The sequence below is a fragment of the Peromyscus maniculatus genome, chromosome 3 (genome assembly GCF_049852395.1).
Source record: "Peromyscus maniculatus bairdii isolate BWxNUB_F1_BW_parent chromosome 3, HU_Pman_BW_mat_3.1, whole genome shotgun sequence".
NCBI lineage: Eukaryota > Metazoa > Chordata > Mammalia > Rodentia > Cricetidae > Peromyscus > Peromyscus maniculatus.
The window spans coordinates 141,526,474-141,542,870 of NC_134854.1; the positions used below are offsets into that span (position 1 = coordinate 141,526,474).

The 16,397-nt window shown below is 42.8% G+C and overlaps 2 protein-coding genes across 51 annotated transcripts in view; one reads left to right on the forward strand and one right to left on the reverse strand.

Moving 5' to 3' along the window:
• The window catches only part of Cacna1c (calcium voltage-gated channel subunit alpha1 C), a 658,960-nt gene that overhangs the window by 626,111 nt on the left and 16,452 nt on the right, over positions 1-16,397 (reverse strand). The window lies entirely within an intron of this gene.
• Dcp1b (decapping mRNA 1B) overlaps positions 9,941-16,397 on the forward strand; it is a 40,500-nt gene continuing 34,043 nt past the window's right edge. For 3 of the 8 annotated variants that reach the window (XM_006985901.4, XM_006985902.4, XM_006985903.4), the window contains exons 1-2: positions 9,947-10,122; positions 14,618-14,658. In XM_006985901.4, the coding sequence (XP_006985963.3) occupies positions 9,973-10,122; positions 14,618-14,658 (191 nt within the window). In that variant the 5' untranslated portion in view covers positions 9,947-9,972. Of the gene's footprint in view, positions 10,123-10,268; positions 10,609-14,617; positions 14,659-16,397 lie in introns of those variants that run through there. The other 5 variants (XM_042273966.2, XM_016004489.3, XM_016004490.3 and 2 more) reach the window with 5 other exon arrangements.

Below are 16,397 nucleotides of genomic sequence, written 5' to 3' on the forward strand. Positions count from 1 at the left end.
AGGCAGCCAGAAATTTCTGAGAGAGCAAGGAGGTACATGGGAGAGGTTGGAAGGAGGAAAGGGAGGTGAGAAATGAGGTAATTACATTATAATCTCAATTTTTTTAATGAAAGGAAGAGATTAAACTATGTTTTCTTTTGAAGGGTGGGTTGCGTTCTGCTGTGCTAAGCTGCCTAAGAAATAAGTGAGCCACGCATTGAAAACAACCAATAACCCATTTCTTCAAACTGTTTCTCTCTCTACCATTGTTTGGAATAAAATTCCCAGCAGGCTGGGGTAAAGCTACTTTGTAATACTCAGTTCTCAAGGCAGTCTTGAACCGCCTCTTTTCCACTACAGCCTAACTTACAGGTCAATTACAGAACAAAGAAGAGAACAAGAAAGCAGGTTGTGTATTTGTATTTTTAAATTATTATGAAAAATAAGGCTGGTCACATTTGTATGCAAACATTCATACATGCTACAAAGACCATTTTTTGTATATTGTATTTGCAAGCACATTTTGCATTTTGTATTTACAGTTACCTTGTTGAATTATGTGGCCAATTTTGTCTTGTCATCACACTGGTATAAATATCCCAGACACAGGCAGTACCTTTCATCACTCTACATACTTATTTTGAATTGCAGTATCTAACCCCATAGAACAAAGTTCTGGCACATATTTCTATCATAATGTCAATTACAAGATAATCATGAACCCTGAAGGCATGCTGTTAGCCTGCAGCATCAGGCTGAGGACTGTGGGGACACTGTGGAATCCCGCCGCTCTGTGGAGCTGATGGAAGCAGAAGGGATCAGATTAAAAGGCCTTTGTCTGTTCGAAGTTGTCCTTTACCGATCTTAAACCTACAGTATTGACAGGAGCGGTGATAAACTGATTCTAAACACACAGGTTATTCCAACAGAAATACACAGACTCCTGGCACCACCCTGGGAGGCCAGACCTTGGACATTTAGGGCCAACAAAGAGAAAGAATGATATTCTGTGGGCCAGAGAGATGAGCAACCTGCCAAAGCTGAAGTCATTTCAGCCTCATTTGTGCTTTTCTCTTGCCAAGTGTGGTTTCTGATCTTTAGGGCTTAAAAATGATTTGAAAAAATTATGAGCAAAATAAACAAAAACCCTTTCCATCTCTCCCTATATCCCTTATAATTTAACTCTGAAAGATTAGAATTCACTACTGTGTGCTCCTTTATCTCACCTTGGATTTGAATATGCTGTAAATCCAGGGCTCTTTAAACACAGATGTTTAATGTAGAAAGTCAACTGATTCAGGTTTTGTTCAATAGGGTGAGCATTTTCTAAATTTCCATTATGCACAAGGCTTGGAGCAAGTGGTGCAGAGACAACAAAGGGCATAAAAAATAAACATATGAAATAAAAATGTTATTACATAAAACGTAGTTATTTGCTCCATCTGCTTATTTGTAAAGAAACTCTAAGCGAGGTTTGTGCAAGTGCAAAAACTGCTTTAAGCTTTCTGTAACGATTCTCTTTTATCATAGTAATTCCTATCTCAACCTCTTTAGAATTAGAATTATATAGATATCATGTAAATACGTTAATAGCTCTAATTCAGGGCCTACTAAGTTAAGTGCCACAAGAAAAGTGACAATGGAGGACATGCGGCTTTCAAAGGCAGAAAGAGTTCCGCAGAGAAGTAGGCAGTGTGTGAGCATTCTGGGAAAAGGTCATTCAAGGAGAAGGTGAGGAACACAGATGGCAATGTGCAAGGTACTCGGGTGCAAACTGCCAAGCACAGGACTGTTGAACAGAGATGGGGTGCCACACTCATTAATCCCAGCACCAGACAAAGACAAGAAACAAATCCTTCACTAAGATTTACCTGTGTGAATCTGTAAGCAGGTGGCAGGATGCTCTTTTTATCTCTTGTGAGCTCAGGCCTGGGAACGGCATGGTGCTGAACAAGTCACGGAGAAGGGATGGATAGATTTCGTGCAGTGTGCTCTCTGTAGGAACCCTGTGACTGTGGCCGTATTGGTCACTCAGGTGATAAGGCCTGCATGTTTTGTTTTGTTTTTTACAGGCAATTTATTTTGTTCTATTCATTCACAGTTAATACAGAAAATACTTGGAAACATTTCCATATAATGTTTGACACAGAAATCATCAAATAGAAGTATACAATGTTGACAGGAGGCAGTACATTTATAATTTATAACCCCAAATATATTTATAAATTAGAAATGGAAAGATCTACAAATGAAATTATGAAGGTTCACCAAAGTCATTTAATCTGTCAGTTTCTCATTCATTTTTATGTCTTAATAATATTCTATTGTATGAATAAGCCACATTTTATTTCTCTCCAGTATTTGATAGCTATTTGAGTTGTTTTAACTTTTTTACTATTAGCAACACACTGCTGTAAACCTTCATGTACATGTTTCATAGGTGCACATTTTCAGTAGTTTGAGGATATATTCCTAAGGGTAGAATTGTTGAGTAACAGAGTAACAATGTTTTGCATTTTGACCAACCACCAAACTGTTTTGCCAAAGTGGCACACCATTTTACAATCTCACCAAATCCTTGTTTTTAAGGCTCTGATTTTTTGTACAAAAGCATTCAATCATTCTGTCAGACCAAACCAGGAAAAGTAAGCTATAGTTCAGAGCTGTTCTATTCCATTTACTATGCAAAGCCAATCTTGGCGTTTGCAACTCTCAGCCCTTTTGAGTATTCTTGCAGTGTTCACCTTTTCCTCCACCACTTTTTTTTTTTCTTCTTTTTTTCTGGTTTATTTCTATCTATTACAAATGTATAAAAAATCCTCCATCAACACTGCTGATAGCAGCAGAACCTTGAGAAATATACCTTTGGTTTGCCTCAGAAAAGGAACACATATTGCACTGTAAAGTTTATAAAATTAGCGCAAAACATTGTGATAATGTTACAATACCAGTTTTAAGAGTTCAGTGACTAATGGGGAGCCGATGGGATACATGCAGAACTGTGAAAGCGATCTCACTTAGCCAGCTGTACACGTAGACTGTAAATCTACATTCAGATCATTTCTGAACTAAGACTATCATCTCAGTTTATCTGTTGAGGTCAACCAGGAAACCCTAGAATATACCTTGATTTTTGCAAAAAACAAAATAGGGGGAGGGGTTTCTTCAGCATTTCAGTCCACGAGTAACAGTATCCTAACAGGCAAAGTGTTCTCTCACTGTCAACATAGAATGAACTGCTGCTGGAGGTCAACTTGGGCTTTAATTTGCATTAGCACTTACATGCATAGTAGTCCAAGTTGTTGACCTCATGACTTTAAAAAGTAACTCTAAAAAAGTAAAATGGCCCTTCTTGGAAGACTAAATAAATACATCCAGCCACAGTTGTAAAAAGTCTCATCAAAACAATATACCCTTTTATGAATTACGCCTCAATTTAAAAAAAAAAAGTAGCCCCAAATAAGAAGCAGCTCTGAAAAAGAAAATATAACTTAAGATATTTGAAAAAAACAAGGTGAATACAGGTTCAAAAATAATTAAGATACATTTTCTTAAGGCTACCTAGAATTAGGCTTTAAAGAATTCTACCATTTCAAGTTTACCACTAGTTACTAGATACCTATTTACAAACAAGATGTTCACCTTTTTTGTTCCTTTATCAAGAGAAAAATCTACCTTCAGACTATGAGGGTGGTGATGGAGAGGGACTAGAAAACAAGATTCAAACAGTCCCATGCAAATATCACATTTTTCAAATGGAAGAACTCTAAACTGCATTAGAAGTTCCAATCACTAAGACACTTTCCATTGAAATGATTTAAGTACAACTACATGGCACCAAGGTTTAGGCCGCCGCCGGGCCCGTCCACCTCCATCTGCTTATCTCCGCCGCAGGGCCTGTCCACCTCTGTGGGCCGCCGCTGGGCCTGAATGTCTCCGCCAGCTGCCGCCGGGCCTAAATGTCAGGCCTGCATGTTTTTATGAATATTTCTGGTATGATAATGCAATGATTCTTAACCTGTGGGTCATGACCCTTTGGGGGGGTCGAACAACCCTTTCATGGGGGTTGCCTAAGACCACTAGAAAACACAGATATTTACATTATAATTTATAACAGTAGCAAAATTACAGTTATGAAGTAGCAACAAAATAATGTGTGGTTTTTGGGGGTCACCACAACGTGAGGGACTGTATTAAAGGGGTGCAGCATTAGGAAGGTTGAGAACTGCTGCCATATTGGCCTCTGTATTGCCTGACTTCTCTGTTGAGCTCAGAGCAGTCTGTTCTTTGGAAAGCAGGATTTATTCATCTCACTTTCAACATGGAAAGACTGAAAAATTAAGAGACAAATGGTCTGTTGGGCGATGGGGAAAAGCTAAGGAAAAACACTGTCCTCAGTGAGGAAAACACACACCAGAATCTGTGTGCTCCTCCAAGTGAACAGAAGCAGAAGAGCTGAGGAAGAGCTCTGGAGTTGACCAGGAAACTCTGCTTTGCCCATAGGACAAATTAAACGTTGTTGCACACTGCTGTCCTCCAAGGAAAACAGGCACCATTTTCAAGCGTGTAGGTGCACCCACTTGTGAGAGTCCATCAGCTGGGCCTGTGGACTGCTGACATTCCCTCCAGGCAGAAGGGTCAGGGCAGACCACTGGACCTCCATCTACTCACATTCAGCCATTCCTCACAAGTCATTTACATGCAATTTTGTACTAGTATGTATGGCCTTAGGGTCTAGTGAAGGGACGATAGCACACAGACTGGGCATGAGTAAGTGAGAGGGCTTCATCTAGTTGACAATGAGGATGACCCAACATCATCAATGCCGGCTAACAACTCTGCAATGTTACTGCTTCAGGGTCACCCACGCTCCTGCCAGTAACCCCTCGCCTGTGTTCTATAAGCAAGCCCAGTAAACTCATTGGTTCTCCAAGGTGGACTTTGGCAAACTCAAACTTTGGCCTATTGTTGGGACCTTATGAGTAGGGCGTAGACATTGTTTGTCTCCAAGGGGAAGGAAGTTTAGTGACGAGCTTACTTTTAGAAGTATGTGACCAGAAGCACAGAGCTGAGTAGAATCAGCAGTGAGTTAATGGGCTAACCTGGGACAGTGTCTAGTCAGCTTTGTTTGGCTGCTGAAAGGGAATAAAAGGCCATAAGGACCAAACAATGTGTAGACAACATGGTTTGATTCTGTTTCTCAAACTGCAAGTCACAGTCCTTCAGTGGATCATGAAATCAACTTTACAGAGTCACAGCCAACATTTTTAAATGAAAACAGTGTATGTGTGTCCAGCTATCTAATTCTATATGTATTTATTTATAACAGTTAATATTAGTGATGGTTGGGTTTGATATCAATTTGCCACAAATTACAATCACCTGAGTAGGGAGCCTCACCTGAAGAATTTTCCTGATTGATTGCCTTGATTGATTAATTGATTGATTGGTATGGAAAGATCTATCCCAAGTGTGGCCAGCACCCTTTAAATGCAGCCCAGATAAAAAGAGGGTGTGGCAGAAGGAGATTACTCCTTTTGCTTGCTGGCCTTCCCTGTTCCCACAGAGTTGATTTGCTGCTGGTAGTGCTATGAGAACCAGTGTTTCCAGGCTCCCATTGTTGAGTAAGGAACAGCAGCTGCCCAGGCACCATTCAGTGCCATACTGGGACCCATGAGGTAGTCAGTTCCGTGCACTGAGCAGCCACCAGGTTCTCAGCCTTCCAAGTGTGAGACAACTGTTATTACTGTCTTCATGTAATCTGACTTAATAAATCACACACACACACACACACACACACACACACGCACGCACGCACGCACGCACGTGCACACACACACACACACATACACACTCATCCTGTCCTATCAGTTCTCTCCATCTAGAGAACTAATACAATATTATTTCATGAAATTTTTAGCTCATATCAGATACCAGTCATCTCAACTTCCTTTCCTGTGACTATGACAAAATGAACTCAAGGGGAAAAGGGTTTAGTTCACTTCACAGTTCAAGGATAAATCAAGGCACCCGGAGGCTGGGGTAGTCAGTTATAGCTCACATCAAGTCAGGGAGCAGAGAGAATGAGGGTTCTGTAGCCCAGGATCTCAGCCAGGGAATGGTACCACCTGATGGCTCTTCTCACCCCAACTTACCTCATCAAGGTAATTCCCTAGCTGACTAGCCTAGCTAACAGTGCACAGGTGTGCTCAGAAGTGACTCTCCTGGGTGATTCTAAAGCCCGTCAAGTAGACAATTAACACTAACCTTTACACTAATATATGAATGTACATCCTGGGTTAGACTGCCAATGAGCCTCAGGCCCAGTTTTAAAATGTCTGGAAGGTCCTGCTGTACTCTCCTGCACCTGGGAGGCTAAACTTATATTTGATAGGACTGACAATTCAAAATGGAGTCTAACCAAGAATGTCAGTAAAGAGAAAGTTCTAACTATAAAGATGATATTGTCATTTATTGCCTTGAGAGGCCACTTATGCACCTGTCTCTGCCAATTAGGTCAGAATTCATAAATGTGGGTTTAGGGTGTCTTAATGCCAAACAAATGCTTTATATCAGTGGTTCTCGACCCTTTAGTCTCAAGACTTAACACTTTATAAATTAAGAATTCTCTCCAAGAAGCTTCATTTATGTGAGTTATGCCATTGTACTGTGACTAAAGCTGATAACTGCAAAAAACTCATTCATTTGTAATAAAGGTAGAATGGGTTGGCGAGATGGTTCAGTGGGAAAAAAGTGTTTATCACACAGCTTGGAGGACCTGAGTTCAGATCCCCAGAATCACACAGCTGAATGTGGAAGTGCCTCTCTGTAATCCCAGCACTCTGATGGGGAGATGGGAAGCAGAGGCAGAAAAATTCCTAGTAATTTGTGGGCAAGCTAGCCTGGTGTATACAGTGGTAAACAAGCTAGCCTGGTGTATGCAGTGGTGACAAGCTAGCCTGGTGTATGCAGTGGTGACAAGCTAGCCTGGTATATACAGTGGTGAACAAGCTAGCCTGGTGTATGCAGTGGTGACAAGCTAACCTGGTGTATGCAGTGGTGAACAAGAAATTGTGCCTCCAACAAGGTAAAAGGCAAGGGCTGACAGTGAGGTTGTCCTTTGATCTATACATGCGGGCCATGCACAATCCCATGTCTGTGCTCACACACACTTACACACATGAACAGGCACACATACACACTACACACACAGCATACACACATACACATCACACTATTTCAAAGGTTCTTTTTAGTTTGTGGGTATTTGTGTTTCGCCTGTGTGTGTGTACATTCAAGGCATACCTAGTGCTTGGAGGCCAGAAAAAGGCTTGAGATCCTCTGCAATTGGAGACAGAGACTGTTGTGAGCCTCTAAGTGTGGATGCCTGGAATCAGACCCAAGTCCTCTGCAAAAGCAAAAGTGATCTCAACTGCATGCCAGCCCCATGCCTTCATTTGTCACTGCATCCCAAGCGCTTGTATTAAAGGTATTGCTATACATTTTTAAAAATAAAAACAAGGGCGCTAGTTCAGAGAGAGACCCTATCTCAAAAGACTAGGTGGCAAACAATGAAGGATGGTACCCAATGTCAGTCTCTGCCTTCCCCACACATTCATATGTACCTGCACACACATATGAATATGTGTGTGTGTGTGTGTGTGTGTGTGTGTGTGTGGTGTGTGTGAATACACAATCACACATCAACAAGCACATGAAACATAGGAAGCTGGGAGTGGTAACAAGACGGAGACAGGAGGATCAAGAGTGCAAGGTCAACCTTGGCTATAGAGGGAGTTTTAGGTTAGCATTGGCTCCATAAGCCCATTTTTAAAAAACACAAAATAAAACAAACATAAAGCTATTAAATATAGATATGAGTCATGAAAAATAATTATCTTCTCATAACAAAATGAAACAATGATGTACATTTTTTTAAAATTATCTTTCATGTTTGGCCTACTAGACAGTGAAATTGTATTTGTTTCTACCTGCAAACTGCGGCCATATATATCTTCTTTCACATATAGGAACAAGCCCTGGCCTCCGAGACAATGTAACTGTACAAGGGATACATCATTAATGCCATTTTCAGGTAACTATGAGTATTCTTTGATGACTGTCTTAGATAGGGTTTCTATTGCTGTGAAGAGACACCGTGACCACGGCAGTTCTTATAAAGGAGAACATTTAATTGAATTATCTTACATTTTCAGAGGTTTAGTCCATTATCATCACGGCAGGAAGCAAGGCAGAATGCAAGCAGCCATGGTGCTGGAGCTGAGAGCCCTTACATACATTTTGATCCAAAGACAACAGGAAGTGAACAGGAAGTGAAGCTGGCCTCCAGAGTGACACACTTCCTCCAACAAGACCACACCTATTCCAACAAAACATACCTCCTAATAGTGCCACTCCCTTTGGGGGACATTTTCTTTCAGATCACCACCATGATATATCAAAAATTGACAAATTGCAGTTTCTTGAAGGTTAGTTATCTGGAATGCCATCTATCAACTCTTCATATTTTGTGGCACATTGAAATTTATTTGTGTGCCTTGACCTTGAATGGATCTCTTACCCTATACATGATTTTGTGATGCCATTTTATTATCTGAAAAACATTGAGTCACTGAGCTAAGAGAGAGATATCTTTCAAATGTCAACAGTTTCCATTAGATGTAATTTTTAAAAGTGCATTCATTAATATCACCATTGATCTCATCAGAAAAGATTTAAGTATTGACACTGCCAAGATCCTGGCCTGTTTCTTAAAATTAATCTCAGAAATTATCCTTGGCAACAATAAGTATCCCTAGTTTTCTTGGAAGTGACAGGAAAATCTTAGTTTTGAAAAAGCCTGTCCAGAGCCAGGTGGTGGTGGCACATGCCTTTAATCAGAAGCAGGCGGATCTCTGAATTTGAGGCCAGCCCAGTCTACAGAGTGAGTCCCAGGACAGCCAGAGCTACTCAGAGAAACCCTGTCTTGAAAAAATAATATAAAGATTTTTTTAAAGAAGAAACCTGTCCAGTATCTAACTGAATAACCAGTGTGCCCATCTTTCTTTCGTGTTAAACTAATGTTCTGTGGAAGTAAAAATAAACCCCTTGGGCTGGGCGGTGCACACCCTGGGAATCCTGGTACTGGAGACCCCAAGGCAGGAGTGGGGGTAGGTTGAAACCCGCCATCACTACATAGCTAGACTCTGTCTCAAGAAAGAAGCCTCCTCCCGAAGCCACCAAAAACAACAATACAACTACAAATTCAGCCCAACTCAAACACAGAACGTTTTTCCTAGAGGCAAATACGGCCTGCAACGGCTGTTTTACCTACACTCTCTACTCCCCCCCCCCGCCCCCGCATTATTTTAAAAAGTATGCCCAGGGATTGAATTTTAACAAAATTAGTAATTTTATCAAGTGGCATCTGGCTTTAGCTGCTTGTCAGGTTTTCCAGTGAATGCACAGCAGCAAAAATACACTCACTGACTGGTGGGACACTTTGGGGCCTGCCTGGGTTCAGTATCCGTGCACCCGTCCTCAGCGTGCACACATCACACAGGTCTCAGCATTGTCATGGACAGTCCTGACATTGCAGGCTTCTGAGAGCCTCAAGGAATCCCTCATGGGTTTGGGGGTGCACCCTTTAAGAACCCCCAGAGTTCTTTTCTTGGAGTTAATATGTTTGATTGGGTTTGGTATCGAAGGGTCAAAGAAGAGCTATGCCAAGGCGTGGGCCACATCCAAGAAGGAAATGTACACTACTCAAAGGCTCCTGTAGGAAGAAATAGCAGAAAAAAAAAAAACAGCTTCAGAAGGCAGGCCTGGGCTTCTCGTTGCCAAGGCGACGATCCTCCGGGAGAAGGCCCGGCCGTCGATTGGCGGAGCCTAGCCTGGGTCCCCAAGAGCCGGAAAATCGCCCAACCGCGGTCGCTCGCTCGGCGGTCGATTGAGGGGGCTTCCTGGAGGCCGGGCAAGAGGGCGGGTGGGAAGATGGCGGCCGCGGCGGCGGGCGGGCCGCCTGGGAAGGGGCACGAGATCAGCCTGGCGGCCCTGCGACGCCACGACCCCTACATTAGTCGCATCGTGGATGTGGCCAGCCAGGTGGCTCTGTACACTTTCTTCCACCGGGCCAACAAGTGGGTGCGTGCGGGCGCGCGGACGGCGGGGCGGGGCCGGGGCGGGGGCTGCAGGGCATGGATGGGCGGGCGGGGTCCGATCCCGGTGCTGGGCGGTCTGCGCGACCCAGCGCCCAGGTAGGCAAGATGGATAGAGGTGTGGGCGGCGCCGCTGAGAGCCCGGCCCCAGGCCTGGAGGCCGGACGACAGAAGCGCTCCGGCAGCGGAGGGCAGAGCGGAGTCCCAAGTCCAGCCTCGCCGAGGTGGAGAAGCCAGAGTCAGAAATGTAGGGCAGGGAACCCCCTAAGAGCACGTTTGGGGGCGGGGGATCAAGAGGAAATGGGTGTGCATGGGACGCCCCGGACTTTGATGTAGAGTCCATGGTTGGTAGCCTAACCATTTCAGTGCCTTTCAAAAGACCGAACCCCAGCCTACAGTAACTGGATGGAGTTTAGTTTCCCCTCACATCTAGAATGGAATTGGAACGGGAGACAAATTAGTTCTGGCCCAGGTAATGATTCATAGAATTTATAAACCATACCTTTGCATATAAAGGTGCCACTCCCCCCTTTTTGGTGACTTTTGTACCAAATATTATTCACCAGTATAGAACCATTGGTCTTAATACGGTTCAGTGGGGTATGAAGAACAGCTTACAAGGATTTCAAATGATTGTTGTTATTATTATTATTATTATTTGCTGTGTTCGCCAAGTCCGAAACAAACATCAACATTTATGCAAGGAAAACTTTGATTATTGAGGAAATTCAGCTTTAGGTAGGCTGTTATAAGAACGACCCGGAAACCAGAAACACAAAAAGGATGAAGAAGGAAATGGAGATGGAGCTTGGGACAGCACCTGGTTCCATGCCCAGCACTCCTGGAAAAAGGCCAGGAATTATTAAGATAGTTGCAAAGAATTTTTGTCTGTTCTCCCAGTAGCCAAACCCAAAGGAGAAATGTGCAGAGTTCTAATGTTCAGGGGTCTGGGTATTCCTGGCTGGATTAACTAAGGCTGCTTTTCATGGTCACCAGAGGAAATTACCATTTGGGTCGTTATATAGGTGCTTTACTTCTCTCTAGAGCAGGGGTTCCCAACTTTCCCAATGCTGCGCCCCTTTAATACAGTTCCTCATGTTATGGTAACCCCCAACCATAAAATTATTTTCCTTGCTAATTCATAACTGTAATTTTGCTATGGTTATGATCGTAATGAAAATAATTTTGGAGATAGATGTGTGTCGAGGTCGCAACTGACTGGTCAAGAACTACTACTCTAGAGCTGCATAATGTTATTTGGAAGTAATTCTGTAGTATAGAGTAGGGCCCAATAAAAGTTAATGGTGTAAGTTGACTCAGCGGGAGGCTCCGTACAGAAGATCAGAAGCTGTTCAAATGTACAGTGGAGCATCCTCCCTTGGGTGGCCTGTTTCCTAAAGCCCCTTCACAGTCCTGTATGACAGAGACCTTTAAAAGCCTTACCTAAGCATACCAGATACCCAGCGAGGTCCGGCATCAGAGGTGTCACAATGCATTATTTACAGGAGTTTTGTTTTCCTGCCTCCTGGATTTGTTTTTCTCCAGATGGGGCATAATTCATTCAGCAAAAGGTCATTCTTTCAAAGTACTAATCTTCTAGGCTGTGTGGTTGCCTGGCAAAGGAGGAAGACCTAGTTCAACAACAGAGCAGTCAGTGGGGACAATCAAATTGTCACTGCTGTCCCCCTGTGCTATCACTGAGATCCCTGGAGGGGAGCCTTTCAAATGTCAACTTAATCAGAAGTGTAAGAATATTCTTAAGAATGAAAGAGAAAGAAGGAAGGTTGGGTATGAGCAGAGGAGTCCTTCTTACATTAGAAATCAACGGCAGGTATTAAGATGAGGAGTGGTGGGTGCGGAGGATGAGTTCCTGTGAAAAAAAAAAGATCAAGGTACTGCAGGTAGAGCGCAGTGGTAGAGCATGTGCTTAGCATGTGCGCAGCTCTGGTTTAATCCCCAAGGCACACACATACTTGCACAAAGGATTAAGAAGAGTTTTGCCATGACTAGAATAGGAATTTTAGAACCATATTTACTCCTTTTTGCCAGGAAAGACTCCTTCCCTGAAATATCCTATGTGTCGACAAAAGACTATTGCTGGTACTGTTTCTTACTTTGCAGTCAGACCATTTGTTCTCAACTGGATTTGATTACACACACCACACACACACCCACACACACCCTGGTGACATTTGACAGTATCAGGAAACTTTGAGGATGAGGGTGATGGTGACAAGGGCATTGCCAAATGCCCTGCAGTGAGCAGGCGTTGTATACCAGAACATGAGCAAGGTGAAGCTGGTGGCATGGCTTAGAACCACGGGTGTCCCTTGTTTCTGGTTAACAGCCCTGAGGTCCCTGTGCAGAACAGGGGCGGTTGAGAGGGGCGGTGTGGCAGATCAGAGCTCCGGATAAGACCTAGACAGCGTGAAAGAGAAGCTGCCGAGGGGGCTTTGCTGCCACATGTGCGGTGGAGAGAGAAAGTAGACCCACTTTTTATTATCTTAGACTATTCAGTAAAATAGAAATTGCTTTCAATTGTTCCAGGTGTAGCAATGTATTTAATTCTAATAGTTTATGAAGCAGCATTATTTCAAACACTGAACTCACACTATCTCTCTCTCTCTCTCTCTCTCTCTCTCTCTCTCTCTCTCTCTCTCTCTCTCTCTCTCTCTCTCTCTCTCTCTACTCCAGAACTGTGAACTTACAATTTTACTTGGAGGATTTGAGGAGAGCTCCTGTTTTACTATTTGCCATACCCTAATTTCACTGCTTTGTACAGAAAGTTAAAAAACAAACAAACAGTTTGAGCCAGCACAGCTCCAGCAGCAAATACCTTTCCAGAGCTCCTTTTAGCCAAGTGAGAGCTCTTAAAATGTTTTGTTTTGTTTTAATTGAAAGATTTGAGTTAAGGGTGAGACAGGAAAGTCAGTGAATTATCTCAGTGTGAGCTGGCAGAAACCTCACTCCTGGCTCATATTGTAATCACTGAGCCCTAGTTCCTTCCCATGAGCAACTCCAAACACAACTCAAGTTTGAGAACTGTTTTTGTGAGTTATAGCTACAATTCTGATTTTGGATTATTCTAAACTAAAATAAAGGGATTAAAGTTTTTTTGTTTTTGAAGTAAAGAAAATTTTTGTTGCGAGCAAAAAAGAAATCAGTTGGAAGCAATTAGCGTATGTGTGCTGATAATATAAAAGATCTGATTTGCATTCCAAAGAGAACAGGCCCAGGTCAAATACGGCAGAGTAGGAAACTGTTTCTAGCCAAGGAGCCTGGCGGTGTGTGCACAGAGGTCCCTGCACGTCTCTGCTTCAGTTCCCATCAGTGTAACTCGTAGGACCAGATGCTTGACTTGGACAGCTCCTTTTAAAGTGTTGTCGAGTACCTAAGCAGCTGCCAGCTATGCCCGTTCAGCTCTGAAGGGGTTTGCGCAGAGGCCTAAGAATGTGCATTTCTAAGGGCTCCCAGGTGACGATGCTGCTTCTCATCTGGAGACCACTCTTCAAAACCCACTGCACTAAGTCTCTGAGAAAACAGCTGTACTCAGGCAGATTACTTTTCAACTCTGTACCTTTAAAAAACATCATTCTAGTGTTACAACTTTTTCTTAAAGTGTATATCTTGCATCCAAATTATACAGTACTTAATTTTAAATAATTTCAGTAATAAATATTATAAAATATTGGGGCCTTAAGTAGGATACCAGAATGCTGAAATTAAGTGATGTAAATACCAAAAGCACATATTAAATTCTGAGTTACAATAATCTGATTACTAGTTAAACAGAAGAACTGCGTGTGCATTGTGTGGATGAGCAGGATCCCCCCTGTCTTGGAGATGTGGAAGGGATGCCAAAGAACTCAAGCTCTCCCTATAACTTGACTCCCTCCCTCAGATTTTCTCTGGCAGTTCTTGAGTCCTAACTTGGTAATATTTCTGTGTAATGTTATTTCAAGTCTTTGGCCAAAGTGACTCTGCATATTTCATGCCAAGAAGGTGTTTGTTCACTTGAAGACTCTAGCATAACCCTTTTCTGTCTAGCAGTCAGAGCACAGGTATTGACAGGTCATCTGGTCTCCTAGTGACACAATATGACAATGAACACAAGATGAAGTGAAGGGTAATGAGGTGCAGGTAACAGTTAATTTGACAGCTTGCGATTAGGTGGATGGAGGAGAAGGCTACACACTTACCATCTCCTTCTGATGAAGTCTGAAGCGCACTTTCTCCGCTCCAGCCAGGTGGGCCACTCAGTGTGTGTTTGGGAAAGAGAATAGTGACCAAGTGCTGCTCACTCAGCAGGCCCTGGTCATGTCAAACCCATGCCTTCCCCTTCCTGGTAGCCCCTCTGTTCTGTCCTGGCACTTCGCCTACTTGAAATTGCGTGTGGTTTCCTGGTATGCTGTAAGAAGTTCATGTTTTCTGCCATAGAATGAAGAGAGCATACATATGGTATGTGTTTTCTTTATTTTTAGGAGAAGACTGATGTGGAAGGAACCTTATTTGTTTATACAAGGTAAGAATATTTTATTAAAAAAACAATTTTTGAAATAATGTTTTAGCTTAGTTTTGTCATGTATTAAAGGGCAGTTTTATTTCAAAGAAGTACAACAGCCAAATCTATCTGAAATTACTAGTTGGCAAGAGGAATAAAATAACACATAATGTGACCTGGTACATTCTGATGGTACTAATTTCAGGATATATTTCCAACATAAATCTTAATATTTGGTTTAGCGGTACATATCCATCGTCTGATTCCAGTGAATGCACACAGTTTGTGAACACTATGCGCTGCCAAGAGATTAGAGGTCCACTGTTAGCTAAATTAAGCTGGCTGGAAAGAGCTTTGTGGCTCACCTTCCCTCACCCTTAACTGCTTAAAAAAGCATGCCGGGGCTCGAATCTGTCTCTCAGTCTTCCATTGTCTAGTTAATAATGTTTCAGGATTAATTTCATTAATAAGCTCATGCTTTTAGTAATTTCTTTTTTATCAATACCATTAGTATCACACATGCATGCAGACACACAGTATGTATATTGTCTTAATGACTACATTTTATTCATGCAAATTCCACATAAGTATCTTACTTGAATTCTGTCACCTAGCGGGAGTACATAGATGAAATACAAAACTAGTATACACCCTGATTAAGGTACAACTTTACTGGAGGAAAAAGTATACAAACATATTTACCCATATTCAAGTTTAAGATAAACACAGTTCAGGCTATACCACCCCAAGAACTGGTGGCTATAAAAGCCGCACTGGACTGCTGTGGTTGTGGGAGCATTGTAGAATGACAGGTCTTGGGTTGGGTTTCAGGGCAGGAAGTCCCAACAGAAAGAAAGGCAAAAGTAGAGACACCGCCTCCTGTTTAAAGGGACAGTGGGGATCTATTCTGGGGTAGAGGGTTTATATTAGCCTAAGTGATGCCATGAGCATAGAATGGCAGACTAAGGATTCTGAAGTTTATCTTTCCAGCAGTAGGGAGTAACTGAAGGCTTGTGAACATGAGGATGCTTAATAAGCTGTGAGAAAGTGCATGGAGAGTCAGTGTGTCAGCCTCATGAGGAGGCACTTGTTCTCAAAGAAACTGGAGTTGGGCAGGATGTTAGAGGATGACTGCCATGAGGTAGCTAGGAGTTGGGACCAGATGAACTGAAGCTGAAATGGAAGTGCATGGCTAGAGAGCACGGTGACATTGACACATGAAGCCTCTAGGTAAATGGCGGTGATTGAACTGAATGACAAAATCTTTAGTAGAATTCCAGCAGCCCGGGTGGTGGGGGAGGTCAAGAATCTGGGGCCTTCAACTTGATCTCTTTGTGAAGTTCACCCCCGACACCCAGGCCATTGGTCTTCAAGGTTTTGAAGTAATACTTTTGCAATGATCTCAGTGAGTTCAGGTTAAGGAATCTTGGCACTCGGTCATCTTTGGAGAGTCTGACGTTGTCTAAGAGGAGTATCAAAGGGAAATAGATATGCAATAGATGGTTGAATTTAAGGCCTATAGGGCCAGAGACAGCAGAACTAGAATAGCCTTAAGAGGCCAGTGGGGGCGTAGTACAGAAGAGTGGGGGGAGGATGTCAGCTGCCCTGTCACCAAGGGGAAGGGCGTGCAAAGGATGAATGGCTTAGCCAGGCTGCAGGCTACAAGTCAGTCAGATGTGGGGGTCTGAATCTCCAAGAGTATTAGCATGTTAGTCCATGTTATGTTCCAGAACATTCCAGAAGCACAGAGTAAATTTGTT